Raw genomic sequence first — 14,927 nt, 5'->3', positions numbered from 1 at the left:
ACCTGGTAATTTCACTACGTTTGGCCATACTATACAAACATACCAAACTGTATCAACCAAACCAAAACGAGTGCTGTGAAACGAGGACGGAAATATATTTTTGATATATCAGATTTGACGCTACCGCTATTCTTGCTTTTAGGTTGATTGACATTCTCGGCTTATCCATACCGCCAGCGAGCTGGAAAATCGCAAGTGAATATTTTAACTCAGACAGATGATGCGAAGAACTGAGGAAGGGAAAGAATAAAGCTGCAACGAGCAATTGCTGGATATTTAACTGAAACGCAACCCAGGGCATATATCGTGAATACTTCATGTCCCGAATGAGTGAAAAATTAAAAGAAACTAGCAGACCGAAGATGCCTTCCTGGCAGCAGAGCGATGCACCCATACCATGCAGTCTACACCTCAGCTAAACTTACGAAGATCTCCCCAAACTCGTATCGCACCCCGTCGTCTGCGTTGCTTTGGTCTTGGTACTCATCCTGGCGCACTTTAAGGAAGCCCTTGGTGGCTAGAGCAAGGATATGCATGAGACCCTGCGTAGCGACAGTGGCAGATGTGTCCTGACAAGGTAATAATGTTGAAAATGTGATCTCGGTGGCGGAAGCGCCTTCTGCAGACTCCTCTGCTGGTTTCAGCGACTCGATCTTCGCAGCCAAGAAACCCATGAAGTTGAGACCCTCCTGGTCCATGACTGACTCGGTGAGACTGTTCTGGAGCTCCTGGCTTCTATGCGATGGGCCTGCTACGTCCGCGTTGGAGTTGCTATCTCCCATAACATTTTCGTCGAGGTAATTTCCCAGGTCGAAACCTTCCAGTTTGTCAAGGTCGTCATCGTAGTGACCGGGAATAGACAAATTGTCTAAGTCGTAAGGGAACCCACGCCCTGCGAGAGGGCTTGCGCTGGTCAATCGGTTGCGCGACCGTCCTATACCTGAGGGACCTACGCTGGGAGCTCGGCCGAAGGAGGCAACAGATTCGGGGAGACCACGGGATGACAGGTCACTCACACTTCCAAGGCCTCCAAAAATGTTCGCTGCGGATGCCCCGTGACGAGAGCTTTGCACAGAGGCGGTTATGTTCCAGGGCATTTGCGAGGAATTGTCATCGTAAAGCGGTGGTGACTGGTGGCGTCCAAGCTCAACGTCCTAGAGAAGTCAGGCTTCGTGCTATGAAGAGTCAGGACTTTTGAACACACCTCGTTCCAAAGATTGGTGTCATCCACAATATCCGTTCTGCCCTGTTCATCATCTTCTCTCGCGCGTACCCGGCGCCCCTCAGCCTCCAGCTCATCTTCTAGCGGCCGTTTGTGAGAAAGAAGTGTCTCGTATAACTCGTCTCCAGAGAAGAAATGCAATGGGTGAATGAATCGAGACGACCCAACACCAGCTCCGACGGAGCCAATCCCCAGCCCGAATACCCAGTAAGCTGCATTCCTCTTGGCCTGAGTTGATACCCTATTCTGACGTTTATGTCTGGCAGCCACTGCCACATTGTGCATGTAGTCTTCGTTCATGGCAGCTAGCTCAGCATTGCGCAATGCCGTCTGTATATCTGAAGTGAGGAACTTAGGGCCCCTCTGTCTCTGTGGTGCTGTTGCCCCATGAGTCTTTATTTCAACTGGCTCGCGTGGAGCGTCGTCTCCGTCACAGAGTACGGCTGGGCGAACGGGTCGGGCAGGCTCGTTCGTTATTGCCATCTCGATGTCTTCATCAGCAAGCAAAGGCTGCATAGTTGTCAGCAGAGTCTAATTTTGAAGCCAGCCATGGGTTTACCTGTTCGTCGACTGCCAAATCATTGGGCTCGTTTTCTCTCACCTCACTCACCGGTCTAGTCCTGACTTCATTCTGATTCCTCCCCCCCAGCTCAACAATATTGCCATTTTCGTCAAACTCAAAGTCAGGCTGGAGCAACACACCACCCTCGTCATGTAAGGACGAAGTCAGCACCCTTCCAAAGTCAAGACCGCCTTTAGCAGAGCTCGCAACGTCAGCCTCAGAGCTGAATCCGCCCATATCTCTCAGGATGTTCTCATCAGACGGAATATTCAGACCCAGTACTGAGCTGTTCGAGAGAGCAGATTGACTGAGGTCCGGAGTTCGAGGTATGGAAACGCTGGATTGCTGGCTCGATTCCGTCTCAAGCAACCTATTTAGTTTCGACAGATCTAGGCCGAGACCGGGGAGGTTGTTCTCTGGGAGGAAGGAGGGATCATAGGGTAGGACGAGCTGCTCAGGCCTAATATTCCGGTCAATGTTTATTCCCTCGCAAGTTGAGAAGCTGTGAGAGACACTAACCTGGCCTTTCCGGCGGACGGATCCAATCCCCCAGCAGGGACCGACCTCAACGTTTGCCTCATCTTGTCGTGCATCGCTTGAACGTCGAGCAGGGTATATCCGCACTGCTGGCTGTACACCCTCGAGATTCCGTACCTGAACGTCAGGTCTCATCAGTATTGCAAATCCTAGGGGGAATCAAGAATGCATACAAAAGATTGCTCTGGAGTCTGAGCGCCATCGGAGCTGCAGGATCGATAATAACATTGCAAGCCTTGGGAACGTCCACATTTTGTATAGTTCGCCGATTTAGTCTCCTTGAAATGGATCTAGCCCCTAGAGTTGCTACGAGCCTGTGCAGACAGCCTTGTCAGCCCGAAGTTTTGATGGCAGGATGAATGACTCGAGGACGAAGGTGATAAATAGCCTACCAAACCGTAGCTACTCCGTGCTCGGGAGATGTAAGTACTAGGAAGAACAATGCTGTTAGCATAACTTTTCATTGTGTTTCAGGATAAGGATGGACGTACTCTCGTGACTGTAGAACATCCTGACTCTTCAGCACTCGGTCACGCTTAGCATCAATTTCTCGCCTTTGCAGGAGGGAAAGTTAGTGAACGGAGAACAGGAAGCGTATGAGATGAGGGAGCCAGGTAGGACCAACTCACCGAGTACACAGGGCTCTACAAGCTCAAGCAAGACAAGTATTGTCGGTACTGCAACAGAGACCTGCTTTCTGGCCTCGGAGTAACGAGAGTCTCTAAGACGTTCAAAGATGAAGTTGGCCAATACTGGGGAACGTGCTCAAAAAGTGTGACAGGAAGAACGGTAGAAAAGAGAGAAGAGCAGGCAAGAAACTCAGGGTAGCGGCAGATAGACTGCCTAATACCATGAGTGCATTTCCTAGAAACCTGCTCAGATCACCGCGACGCGTATCGCGGCGACCTTACCAGCCTTGAAAAGGGACACAGTGCTGGGATGACGATAACAGTCAACGACTGATCGTGCTTGAATATAGAAAGAGTATCTCATGATTTTCATTCCCTGGTATTCTCTACCCACCTTAGCTACTCTTATACGCCGGCATGGCCTGAACAACACCTGCAATGAGATAAACCAGCTATCGAAGCAGCCCGCTGAAGACAAAGAAGCGTATCCTAGCGAAAAAAGTCTAGCTGAATGAACCAAATAATCCGAAAAGAGGAATAACAAAGAATGCGTACTTTGACTATCGATGGATCCTATAGTAGAGAGCTGGAGGAAAAAAAGTCCCCTACCAACAATTCCATTCCTATCTGTAGGTAGCAACTCGATGATGCACGCAAGACAAGGTATTGATGAAAATTTAAGAGACCGGAGAAGATACACAAAATGGAAACCAGGTTAAGACTACCTCACATACATACCCTACCCACCAACTAGGTAGACAAATCGATTTTTATACGACACAGAATTTATAACAAGCAAGCAGCGCTAAATGTCTATTCAAGAGGGATACCCTCGTACTCGCTGTATCCGAGGGCTAGGTTCATGTTTTCTGTACGCAGTGTGTTAGTAGCGCATAAGACGGATGAAAATTGTGCGGGGACTTACGCAAGCATTGAGTGGCAGCACCTTTGAGAAGGTTGTCAATGGTGGCGCAAACAACGACACGGTTCTCCTTGGAGTGGACGGCAAAACCACCGACTTCAACGCCGTGACGACCAGCAATGTTCTTGACAACCGGAGGCTCACCGACGATCTTCACAAGCTTCTCGCCAGCGTAACGGTCCTGGTAGATGTTGCGAATGTCACGAGATGACATGGCCTCCTTCAGAGGAATGTTAATGGTGAGGTGGATGCCCTGGAACCAAACAGCAACGTGGGGCATGAAGGCAATGGGAGTACCGAGCTGAGCACTAATTTCCCGCTCGTGGATGTGGTCGGTCAAGGAGTAAGGGATGATGTTGTTAGTAAGGTTCTGGACGTCGTTCTTGGGGCTAGGCTTGGTACCAGCCCCAGAGTAACCGGAAACACCAAAAACGGTGGGTTGTCCACCGAGATGAGGAACAATAGGAGCAATGGCAACTTGGGTTCCGGTGGCATAGCAACCAGGGTTGGCGATGCGAGTTGCCTGGGCGATCTTGGAGCGGCTGACCAGCTCAGGGAGACCGTAGGTCCAGTTCTCGTCAAAGCGATAGTCGGCGCTCAGGTCGATGATCACGTTACCATCCTTGGCACCCTGGTCGACGGCATCAACGAAAGGCTTGCAGACGCCGTTAGGGAGGGCCATAACCCAGCAGTCGACGTCGCCGTTGGATGACATGCGCTTGACATCCTCGGGACTCAGGTTCTCGTAGATGATCTCACGCTTGTCGTAGCCCTGTAGCTTCTTGCCAGCCAGCTCGCGGGAAGAGACATGGCGCAAATCCAGGTGGGGGTGGGCGTTGATGAGGTTTATCAGGGCCTGTCCAGTGTAGCCACGGGCTCCGATGAGGGCGACTTTGGAAGGCTTAGTGTTGGAGTTGTTCTTCTCCCCGAGAGGAGGGTTAGGGTTAGTTGTGGCGTAGGTGCGGACAGTCTGAACGGGAACTGAAGGGCGTCCGAAACGGGCAGAGCGAAGGGCGTTGCTTGCAGTGGAAAAAGTACGCTTCTGTCCAGCGGCAGCACCTAGGGGCTTACCGATATTGGCAGCCGCATGGGCAGCGCGCTGAAGCCTAGACTCAAGGTTGATGTCGCCGAACATCTGGCGACCGTGCTGGGTGAATTCCTGAACCAACAGCTTCACCTCATCGCTACTCTCAACGCCGTACCAGAAGAGAACCTCGCCGTCTCGGCTCAGACTGCCATCAGCCTTGTCAAAGAACCATGTGAGGTTCTCGTCATCCTCCTTGACGGTCCAGACAAGCTTGGGGAAGTCCTTCTTGATGGCGGCAAAAACGTTGTCGGCCACGTTCGTGAGCCACCCAGACTTAGTGATGGTGAAAGTAGCGAGGTGGGCCGCTGAGGTAAGGGCATCCTTCGCCTGGGGCAGAACAACAGCCAGAGCCTCCATGGGCTCGTCGAAGTAGGCCTTGAAGTCGCGCTCCTTCAAGCCCTCCACGTAACGGTCGACGGTTGCGCGAGCATCAAGGCCTTCCCGGTCACGCACCAAGACCTCCTTCAGTTGGGCCAGGTCCTCAAACTCAGAAAGCGATGTCTTGGTGTGAACCTTGTTTCCACGGCGGATAAGAGTACCCGCACCGGAGTCGGTGAAGAGCTCCTTTTGCAGGTCGGCAGGGTGGATGATAGCAACGCTAGAAGTACGCGGGAGATCGTTGAGCAGCTCCTTCATCTCCTTGATCTTCAGACGAGTACCATGACGCACCCACCACTGTGTCATGAGGTGGTCGTACTCCTCATCTAGGTTGATGCTCGAGATCTTCTCGCCAGTGTCACCGTTGAACAGACCTCCCTTCTCGGCGAGATAGACAATCTTCAGAGGCTGAAGCGCGCGCGCGAGCTCTCCAGCTGCGACATCGGCGTTGACGTTGAGCACTTGGCCATCGGGGGTTTCCGCCATGGAAGTCAGAATAGGAAGGCAGCCCGCCTCGATTGCAGACTCAATCGGCTTCTTGTTGACGCCGTTGATCTTGCCGACCAGGTTGTACTTCTCCTTGTCAAGGTAGTCGGCCTGGAAGACGCCAGCGGTGAGAGGGCGAGCCCGCACACCCATGCGCTCCAGCTCCTCGACCAGCTTCAGGTTCTCCTCTAAGAAGAGCTTACGGGCCAAAGCCAGTGTCTTACCATCTGTGACGCGGATCCCATCCTCGAACTGGGGCTCCACACCGGCAGCCTCGAGCATGCGGTTCAGCTGAGGGCCGGCGCCGTGCACGACGATAGGGTACAGACCGACATGGTTCAGGAAGGCGAGCGCAGACGAGAGGGTCTCGAGGTGCTCAGTGATGATAGCACCGCCGACCTTAATAACGGCGAACTGCTGGGACGAGACCGAAGTAAAGTGCGAAAGGTATTGCTGGACCTCACGCTTCGAGCCGATGTTGCTCAACAGCTGAACGACGGTGGAACGGGTAGAGGAGAGTTGGGTGTCCGAGGCACGAGAGTAGTGACGGCTCTGCAGCAGCGGCACCGCAGACGCCCTCAACGAGGCACGGGCTGTGGGAGAGCAGAGTCTGGCAGACGCGACGTTGTGCGGTGCGGAGAGCGCTCGGAGGGACTTAGTGGTGGAAGCTCTCCGCACAGCGGTGCGAAGGGAGAACATCCTGCCAACCAGCATGCGGCAGCTTCTTCAGGCTAGTTGGACAGAAGGTCTAAAGAGCGGGAGAGAGAAATGTTAGAGAAGAAGCAGATCGAGAATAAGTATCAGAAAGGGCGAGCGGAGGAGTCACAAGTCCATGAGGCAAAAAAGGTTGTGCGGAGTCTGCGGGTTCGACCGTAGGGACGAATTTGCCGCCTCCCAGCGAATGACATGGAACCATCCCCAGGCACCGTCTCTTGCTGCAGCGCGAATTTCGTTTCTTTTTTTCTCGTACGCGGCCTCGTAATGCGCAGCACAAAAAATTGGGACAAGAATGCAATTGGGGGCTCACCACTTACTGCAGGTTCTGACCCAAGGTTTAATGGAGCTGAGAACCCCAATGCAGCAATGGAACTGAAGAGCGAGAGGCTGAGTTGCGGTGCTGGTGCTGAGGGAATTACGGGAAGCTCGAGCGATCAGCGATGCCTTATACTCCGTGCTACCGTATGACCAGGCAGGCAGGTATGAGACACTTAGCAACCCAACGGTCTTCGTGCAGGGGATCAAGGGAAAGAAATTGCAGTCCCGCGGGCAGCGACTGACTGCGATGATCGGAGCCGGCAACCACAGACCGCCCGTGACTCAGACCACCAAGATCACCACCTTCTTAACCAAGGAAGAATATGGACTACAGTGGATTTCTTCAGGCGCTTCGCTTGCTCAGTTCAGCCATTCGATTATCAGATTAGATCTTGTCCCCTCGACGACCCCCCTCTAACCCCCATGCTGGCGTCTTCCAGCGAATAGAGTCGACGCCTCGTTCCGGTGTGGATAGAGCCTAAGAGCCCAGCTGCAGCACCCATCCTGCGGGCCTTTTCATTATCAGATCTTTTAGCTAATGCAATCTTTTTCGAGGGGGATTCTTTTAGTCAACACAGGCTTCTGTTATTTTGTTATTTATCGTATGGTCCACTCGGATAATCTAAGCATTCCGCGACCTCGCCTTTTATTGCCTCGGCTGTGGCTCGGAGCACTGTACAAAGGGCACTCGTCGAGCGCGACGACGCCGACGACCGTTGGGGGCGGCGAGGACCAGATGATAAGAGACAGGTAGGATACGTTCATTATAGAATGCTAGACAAACAGCACAAGTAGCACATGAGAAGGAAAGTCGAGAAGCAAGAGACTCAAAAAAAGGAACAAACACCAGAGTATCATTTACATCTTCGCCGTCGACGAGTCGTGTGGCATAGCATAGCATAGCCCGCATCTGAAGAGCCAAATCAATTCATCGCGTCCATGGCCTGCTAAAATAAGGCTTATTCGTGACAACAGCAGGAATCGACGCCCAATAAAAAGCACACAAGGTATTAGAGGCTGAAAACAAAGCTGCAACGATTTTCGCACAGGTCCCGGGTCGGGCTGGATAACATGACCGTCGTTGAAGTGTCGTAGCTTAGCGCGTGGTTGTAACAACTGGAAAGAAACAGCCGTTAGCATTGCGAGCGAGTTTTGGTACTTTTTAGTAGCGCGGAACTCAGGTGGGTCTTACCAGCAGGGACGATGATCACTACAAGCAAGAGGATGATGCAAATAATCAGACAAACACGCATCTTCATGTCCTTCCACCACATTTGCTTCCGCACGCGGTTGGCACCTCTGCGGAACCCTTGAGCTGACACAGCCAAGTTGTCGGTCTTATCCTGCAACGAATCTAGACGTTCACCACGCTCGGAGACCTTAAAAATATTCGAGCGCATAGTATCGACAGTCTCTTGGATTTTCTACAAAAAATAGAGTTAGCAAAAATTACCGCGATAAGAAGTGGGGATAGCGAAAGCGAAGCAGAGCAGCAGAATAGCAGCCATTCTCATATACATGGTCGGAACCGGTCGCAGATAGTCCAGAAACCGACACGCTAGAAACTACGTGTCCGGAATCGACGGATCGCAACGAAAACATGCCCAGAAAAGATGATTTTGAATCAGAGCAATAAACTCACCCGGTCAATTTCCCGTGTCCGGTTGTCGCCATTCTGTGCAGTGCTGCCGCTGGCGGCGTTGGAGCCGGAAGGAATATAAGGATCGTACGGTTGCTCAGACATGATGCTGTGTGCGAAGAGCTTGATGTAGAATCGAGATGCTAAGTCGTAGCGTGAGAACGATCACGAACAATCACAAGACCACGTCGCAAATTATCGGATCGAAAGTCCGCTGGCCGTGGGCGTAGGAAGAAAGCGTCGCAGGAGTATCGAGATCTGGCGAGGAGGGGGAGATGTGCAGAGAACGTGATTCACGGGTTGTGGAAGGAGAGGACGATGGCGATAAGACGGGAGTGGAAGGTGAAGGTGAATGGGATGGGAAGAATGGGAGGCTGAGCGGGAGAGAAAGATGGCTTGGTGGTTGCGTTGCGTTGCTGGAGATGACAGGGCCACAGGCAGTTCCAATCGTTTCGGGCGGTTCGTCGGGGTGGCAACACGTGACGCTTGGGCCACGGCCGCAGAGCTGAAGTTGTTATTCTTAGGTCTTGGGATAGGCACCGATCAATAATTCTGTCTCCGGGGCCAATCACCGATGGCTTCATGAATAAGGTATAGGGTAGATTGCGGCTGGTGTCAAGAAGCAAAAGAATTCTAGAGCAACGACAGCCCTATCGATTGACCACCTGGAAAGGGGGCGGGCACTCAGGCGCCCTGTTCATTGTTTGAGGAATCCGAGTCTGTCCGTGTTACGGGTATTAACATCCATGGCCCGGCTGCTTACGGGTGTCACAGATTCTCGTAAACTCCTCTCAGTCATGACTACATAGCTAAATTACCCTGGTTTGCCCAATAATAGGCCAAGATTACACGCGGCTCTGAGTTGCATATTTGTTGGAGAGGCGGCAACGTTGATATATGAACATTCAACACTTGCTGTAACGGAGGGCAATTTGTTGTATACTCGTACACCCTATACTGCATATTTGACTGGACCCATGAGAGGCCATTACCGTCATTTTCGGAAGTCCCGTGGGGCCCAACGAGCGCTATTCCACTAGGTTACTATATAGACTGGTTCGCTTAAGGGAAGGGAAGGGGAAGGGGGGAGCTGCTGAGCTACCCCTTCCCAAAACTGCAAGCAAAGGGACAATCAGAAAGGTTGAGTGTGAAGTTTAAAATTATTTATTGATCCATCACTTTGTTAAAAGTGATGCCGTTTCGCGGCCTGGTTGATTTACCACTGGTTAGTTTAAGAGGTGAGCCGGCAATTCATGATGGTCGTGCGTAATTCAAGGAGGATAGTTTGAGTTAGGTAAGAGTTGGTCAATGTCAGGGGAACACTCACCAGTTCAGGCAACCGGGCAACGCTTGCAATGGATTAGTTATCATGAGAATGCCGGGGCTGTCTGGGTAAGAGCAGCCAGAGACCGGTTATGGTGGCAAGAAGCGCCAGCGCGAAAGGCTGCAAACTGGATACACCATGTGGCTGCGCGATAGCACCAGCGACGAAGGGTAGTCTGATAGGAATTTTGAGTCAGTGGATCTCGAAGGAATTAGCAGTGGATTAGAGGAGTGTCTTACATCGCGCCACCACTGCCCCCCAAAGCAGAGACGAGGCCGATACTCGGGGTATGTAAATGCTTCGGGAGCAGTTTCGCTGCCACTGTAACTGCGGCAGGGAAGAGAGGGCCGGTAAAGAATCCGATTAGGGATACTGCCACGGCGGAGACAACGAAGTGGGGGACGAGCCAGAAGACCAGTTCGAGGGCAATAGCTAGGACAAGATATATGATCACGGCAAGACGCTCACCAATGGCCTCATTTGCAAATGCAAGCACGATCCGACCAATTGTGATGCCGGCCCAGAACCCAGTAGGGACAAGACCAGAGGCCACAGCACCGCCGTCGCGAACCTGCATCATGAACTCGACAATCCAACCCCCAACGGACACTACGGTTGAAATCATCAGTACATAGTAATATGAATGGGCCGGCAGCCATACCCTCTACTCCCATATAAGCAAAGAGAAAGAAAGCGAGAATCCAGGTAACCCGATTCTTGATGGCTTCAGTCGTTCGCGAGTCCGTTGTCGAGCTCGACACTCTGGGGTTGTTTATTCTAAACTGCTCCCCATTTTCGGGCCAGAACAAAGGCCCACAGGTGATGAGTTCCAGAGCAGAGCCGCCAACTAGAGTCAGGTAGAATGTAGACCACTTCAGACCATGGTCGATCATCGCCGTTGCGATAGCTGGACTTATTGTTGCTCTGGTTGCATGGATAGATCAGTGACTCGATGCCTCCAGTAGCTTCGGCTTTGACAACACGCACCCTAACCCGTAACACGCATGCATGAGCCCCATCAATGTACTGGCGCTCACCATGTCGCCAACCCATGCATTCCAGCCCGCGTCAATTAGGCCATTACCGAGCCCGACGAAGGCGTAAGCCACCAACAGTACTGGAAATCGCGGAAAGAATGCCATAACGATGAAAGGGACCAGGTGACATAGCGGCCCAATAGTCGCAATCCCTCGCTGTCCAAATGTCATATGGATCTTATTCACTGCGATGGACGCCAATGTATAACCGGCAAATGGAGTCATAAAAATCAGAGAGACCACCGTGGTGGACAACTCAAAATCTTCGCGTATCTGGAGGAGCAGCTGTCAGCACTGCTGCTCGCGACGTTTGGAATAGGACCATTAATCTGGGCTGGGCATTCGTACGTAGGGAACCAAAGCCTACAGCGTTGTCAGTGGGCCACGTCAACAAACTCATCCGCGGGTCAGTGGTACTCACACCATACACGCCGTCACTGGCACCAACAACTGCGAAGCTGGCAAAAGCTGCTGCTATGCGCCACTTGTTGATAGATGGCTCGTTCCATTTTTGCTTCGCTCGAGCAACAGGAATATCCGTGTTGGCCGCGTATGCTTGCTCAGGCTCTTCTGGCAAACTCCGTCGTTCTTCGAGAGACGGCAGCTCCAGAGTCACTGTTGCCGACATACTTGCTGAGAGATGGCGAGACAAAACAGAAAAAAGATCGATGAATTTTATGGGGGATCAGATACTTGACTCATTGCACTTGGCGTTTCGTAGCGACCCATATTGGCGCGGGGAACTTCGGTGCCTAGACTGATGCGGGGTTATGCCAACGATTCCACTCGATGCTGAATGCGCCGACTCAGTCTTAATAAATAAATGGGTTCATATGTGACGATGGTGCTCAGGCATATCCTTAGATATGATATATGCGTGATAGCGCGAGATTGATCCCAGGCTGTACTCTGTACTACCAGAACCTTAACACCAGTTCTTATAGTTGGCCAGCGCTTAACACTGTGAGGAGCCAAGTAAGGGAGCGTATGTTTCAGTGGGATCGGCCAGTGTTTTCGCGAAGAAGCATTTCGAATCATCCTAGAACCTGACGTTGTCGGTCAGGCACAGACAAAGGATTTCGGGCAGTGACAACCATGCCCAAATCGGTAGAGCTGGAGCCATCCCACGCCGGCAGATCTTATGTCCCAGAGTATGATCTCATCGACGACATTGCTCATAAATTTCAATCACCGCCAGTGTGCTGCTTTTAGGCGTTTAAGTAGCACATTTGCTTCTCCTGTCAAGAACCGCTAAGGGCCAGTGACGGGTACACACGTGGCGAGCTCTAGTGCGGGCCTCACACGATCTTTGGTCGCCATCTCGGGTTTCGTCACGGGCGCGGCTGCTGATCCCGCGGGTCAGAGTGGGATCAAATCGAGAAGAATAATAGAGCTTTTGAACGAAGAATAAAGAAAGTTTCCGAGGCAGACACGCTAGCTTAGCCTATCTCTAGCAAACTGAAGGGCGAGTTAGCTCTGCCTGCCCGTTCTGGACATCGAATGTCGGCGTATGCATATCGAAACAAACCCTCCTAGAGACGACCCTTATTTTCCATCACTGGTCACGAGCGCATCCGACGAGCAATGGCATCCGAAGGCGCGCCGCCTACCCCGAGCAAGCTGGAGGTAGCGCTTTTCTTAGCTGCTACTCAAGGTTACGACACAATTGTGAAGTTGTTATTGAGCACGCCGGGAGTGAACTTGAACTGCACAGACGAGAACAATCGGACGCCCATCGCCTTGGCTGCGGATGAGGGGCATGAGAATGTGGTCCAGCTTCTGCTGGAAAATGGCTCTGTCGAGCTCAATTCACAAGAATCTAAACATGGGTTAACCGCTCTTTGCTCAGCTGCCAAGAAGGGGCATACGGGTGTTGTCCGTCGTTTGCTGGACTCTGGTGCGGATGTTAATATTCCTGATTCCAAGGGTCAAACCCCTCTGTCCTGGGCTGTCGAGAATGGCCATCAAGCGGTAGTGCAGCTGCTCCTGGGGCATGGCAGTAACCCGAATACTCCCGACCCTGGTGGACAAACACCGTTGTCTTGCGCTGTGTCAAAGGGGAATCAGGAGATAGTCAAGTTGTTACTGTCTAGCAGCGATCTCGAATGCAACACCCCTCATCCTAATGGGCTTACTCCTCTATGCTGGGCCGTGAATGAAGGTCAGGAAGGAATTGTGCAACTACTTTTGGAGCGCAGCGACGTTGACCCTAATAAGCCGGATACCGACGGTTACACACCGTTGAGTCGAGCGATTGAAAAGAACTCTCTAGCGATGGTGCAATCGCTTCTCAAGCGCAACGATGTCGACCCCAACGTCCTAAGTCCCGAAGAGGAGACACCTCTGTCGCGAGCTGTGGATAAAGAACATGAGGAGATAGTGAAGTTGCTTATAGGACGCCCCGACCTTGATCCAAATACTGCGGACTCCACCGGACAAACGCCCTTGTTCAGCGCTGTAGAAATGGCCCATCACGTAATGGTTCAGATTATTCTAGCGCATAGTAACATTGATCCAGACATTCCGGATGCGAATGACCAAACGCCATTGTCATGTGCTGTCGAACGGGAGGAGCCAGAGATAGTAAAGATGTTACTGAGAGCGGGTGCCAATCCAAGTGTTGTTGATAGGAATGGAAGAATGCCACTCTCTCGCGCTGCCGAAAAGGAAAATCCAGAGATGACTCGACTCTTGCTCAGGGCTAGAGCAGACCCCGATGCTGCCGATATAACGGGGAGGAATCCCCTTTCCTATGCGGTGGAGAGCGGGCACCTCGAGATAGTGAGGTTCTTGATCAAGGCCAAAGCCAATCCGGACCTGGCGGACCAGGACGGGAGACTGCCACTGTCTTTTGCTGTGGAAAAAGGAGACGAGGAGATAGTCCACATGTTGCTGAAAGCTAGGGCCAACCCGGATCTAGCTGATAACAGTGGGAGGGTGCCACTTTCGCTCGCCGCAGAGAAAGGGAACCATGAGATAGTGCAGCTGTTGTTGAAAGCAAAGGCAAAACCCGACATGAGGGACAAAAAAGGCAGAACGCCACTTCTGTGGGCAGCCGACAAAGGGCACAAGGACGTGGCATGGGTTCTGCTTGCCACAGAAAAAGTCGACGTCAACTCCAGAGATGAGAATGGCTGCACACCACTATGGTGGGCAGCTCGACATGGGCATTTGCCGGTTGTGCGGCTGCTCATTCGGAACGGAGCAGATATTGAAGTACAACCCAGAATTACCGACAGGAGCAAATTTGGAAATCCTTTGTTCCAGGCCGGTCGAAAGGGTCATTTGGAAGTGGTGAGATATCTACTGAAGAAGGGCGCTGATGTCAACGCAACGAACGGCGAGAATGAGACCTCACTGCTGCTCGCACTCCTGAATGATCGAACCAAGCACGGGAGGGAGGTCATTGGCTTGATATTGCAGAAGGGAGCGGATGTCAACGCCGCGGACAAGTCTGGACAAACGCCACTCGACATAGCTACCAAGCAGAACGACCTGGAATTGATGAACGTTTTAATGGAACATGGAGCCGAGATCGACTCCGTGACGGAAGAAGGCGCGACCCCATTGCACCAAGCAATAATCAACGAGCGTGAAGATATAGCGGAGGTATTGCTGGAGCACGGGGCCGACCCCGAGGCGCAAGATTCGCACGGAGACGCGCCTCTCCATTTTGCAGCAGCAAGTGGTCGCCGCAAGATGGCCGAGCTGCTTCTGGACAAGGAAGTAGATATCGACATCACCAACTACACTGGAGACACTCCTCTTCATAAAGCCGCCAGCAACGGACATCGGAAAATGGTGGAGTTCCTACTCTCGAAGGGAGCCAACCTTGAGATACGGAACGATTATCGACAGACACCGTTGCACAAGGCGGTTGGAGCTAAACACCATATCTTGAGGCTGCTGGTCAACCGAGACGCCGACGTCCTCGCAAAAGACATGTACGGCAAGACAGCCCTCCATCTAGCTGCGGAAGCTGGTCTGAAGGAGGATGTGCATTTTTTGATGGGCCATGGGGCCGCAACGGACGGAAGAGATGGTAACGGACGCACAGCACAGGACTTGG

General features: G+C 52.2%; 5 protein-coding genes across 5 annotated transcripts; 1 reads left to right on the top strand and 4 right to left on the bottom strand.

Annotated features, from left to right (window-relative positions):
* Nucleotides 1–404: 404 nt before the first annotated feature.
* Nucleotides 405–3,174, bottom strand: BDW70DRAFT_152334 (Rad21/Rec8 N terminal domain protein; the record flags this gene model as incomplete). The annotated part of the gene is made up of 8 exons (XM_073739426.1): nt 405–1,154; nt 1,205–1,732; nt 1,833–2,244; nt 2,304–2,438; nt 2,495–2,635; nt 2,714–2,750; nt 2,951–3,042; nt 3,083–3,174. The coding sequence occupies 8 exons, from the start codon at nt 3,172–3,174 to the stop codon at nt 405–407; spliced, it is 2,187 nt and encodes a 728-aa protein (XP_073593452.1).
* A 189-nt stretch (nt 3,175–3,363) lies between these two features.
* argEF (bifunctional acetylglutamate kinase/N-acetyl-gamma-glutamyl-phosphate reductase) lies at nt 3,364–7,115 on the bottom strand. Its single transcript, XM_073737770.1, has 2 exons — nt 3,876–7,115; nt 3,364–3,819 (listed from the first exon to the last, which is right to left on the bottom strand). Exons 1-2 carry the CDS (start codon nt 6,535–6,537, stop codon nt 3,764–3,766), a joined length of 2,718 nt encoding a protein of 905 aa, XP_073593450.1. The 5' UTR covers nt 6,538–7,115; the 3' UTR covers nt 3,364–3,763.
* On the top strand, nt 6,634–7,115 carry BDW70DRAFT_92479 (uncharacterized protein). The gene has a single exon (XM_073745200.1). The coding sequence runs from the start codon at nt 6,730–6,732 to the stop codon at nt 7,006–7,008; it is 279 nt and encodes a 92-aa protein (XP_073593451.1). The 5' UTR covers nt 6,634–6,729; the 3' UTR covers nt 7,009–7,115.
* A 139-nt stretch (nt 7,116–7,254) lies between these two features.
* Nucleotides 7,255–9,323, bottom strand: BDW70DRAFT_141452 (SNAP receptor SNC2). Its single transcript, XM_073737769.1, has 3 exons — nt 8,501–9,323; nt 8,051–8,282; nt 7,255–7,974 (listed from the first exon to the last, which is right to left on the bottom strand). Exons 1-3 carry the CDS (start codon nt 8,600–8,602, stop codon nt 7,955–7,957), a joined length of 354 nt encoding a protein of 117 aa, XP_073593449.1. The 5' UTR covers nt 8,603–9,323; the 3' UTR covers nt 7,255–7,954.
* A 3-nt stretch (nt 9,324–9,326) lies between these two features.
* Nucleotides 9,327–12,053, bottom strand: BDW70DRAFT_141450 (major facilitator superfamily domain-containing protein). The gene is made up of 7 exons (XM_073737768.1): nt 11,280–12,053; nt 11,207–11,221; nt 10,809–11,131; nt 10,483–10,745; nt 10,061–10,430; nt 9,825–9,996; nt 9,327–9,719 (listed from the first exon to the last, which is right to left on the bottom strand). Exons 1-6 carry the CDS (start codon nt 11,484–11,486, stop codon nt 9,858–9,860), a joined length of 1,317 nt encoding a protein of 438 aa, XP_073593448.1. The 5' UTR covers nt 11,487–12,053; the 3' UTR covers nt 9,327–9,719; nt 9,825–9,857.
* Between the last annotated feature and the right edge of the window lie 2,874 nt (nt 12,054–14,927).

The sequence above is a fragment of the Aspergillus foveolatus genome (assembly GCF_047715535.1).
Source record: "Aspergillus foveolatus strain CBS 279.81 unplaced genomic scaffold BDW70scaffold_49, whole genome shotgun sequence".
Taxonomy (NCBI): domain Eukaryota; kingdom Fungi; phylum Ascomycota; class Eurotiomycetes; order Eurotiales; family Aspergillaceae; genus Aspergillus; species Aspergillus foveolatus.
Note: the sequence above shows the minus strand (reverse complement) of the source record. Positions and strands in the feature narration are given on the sequence as shown.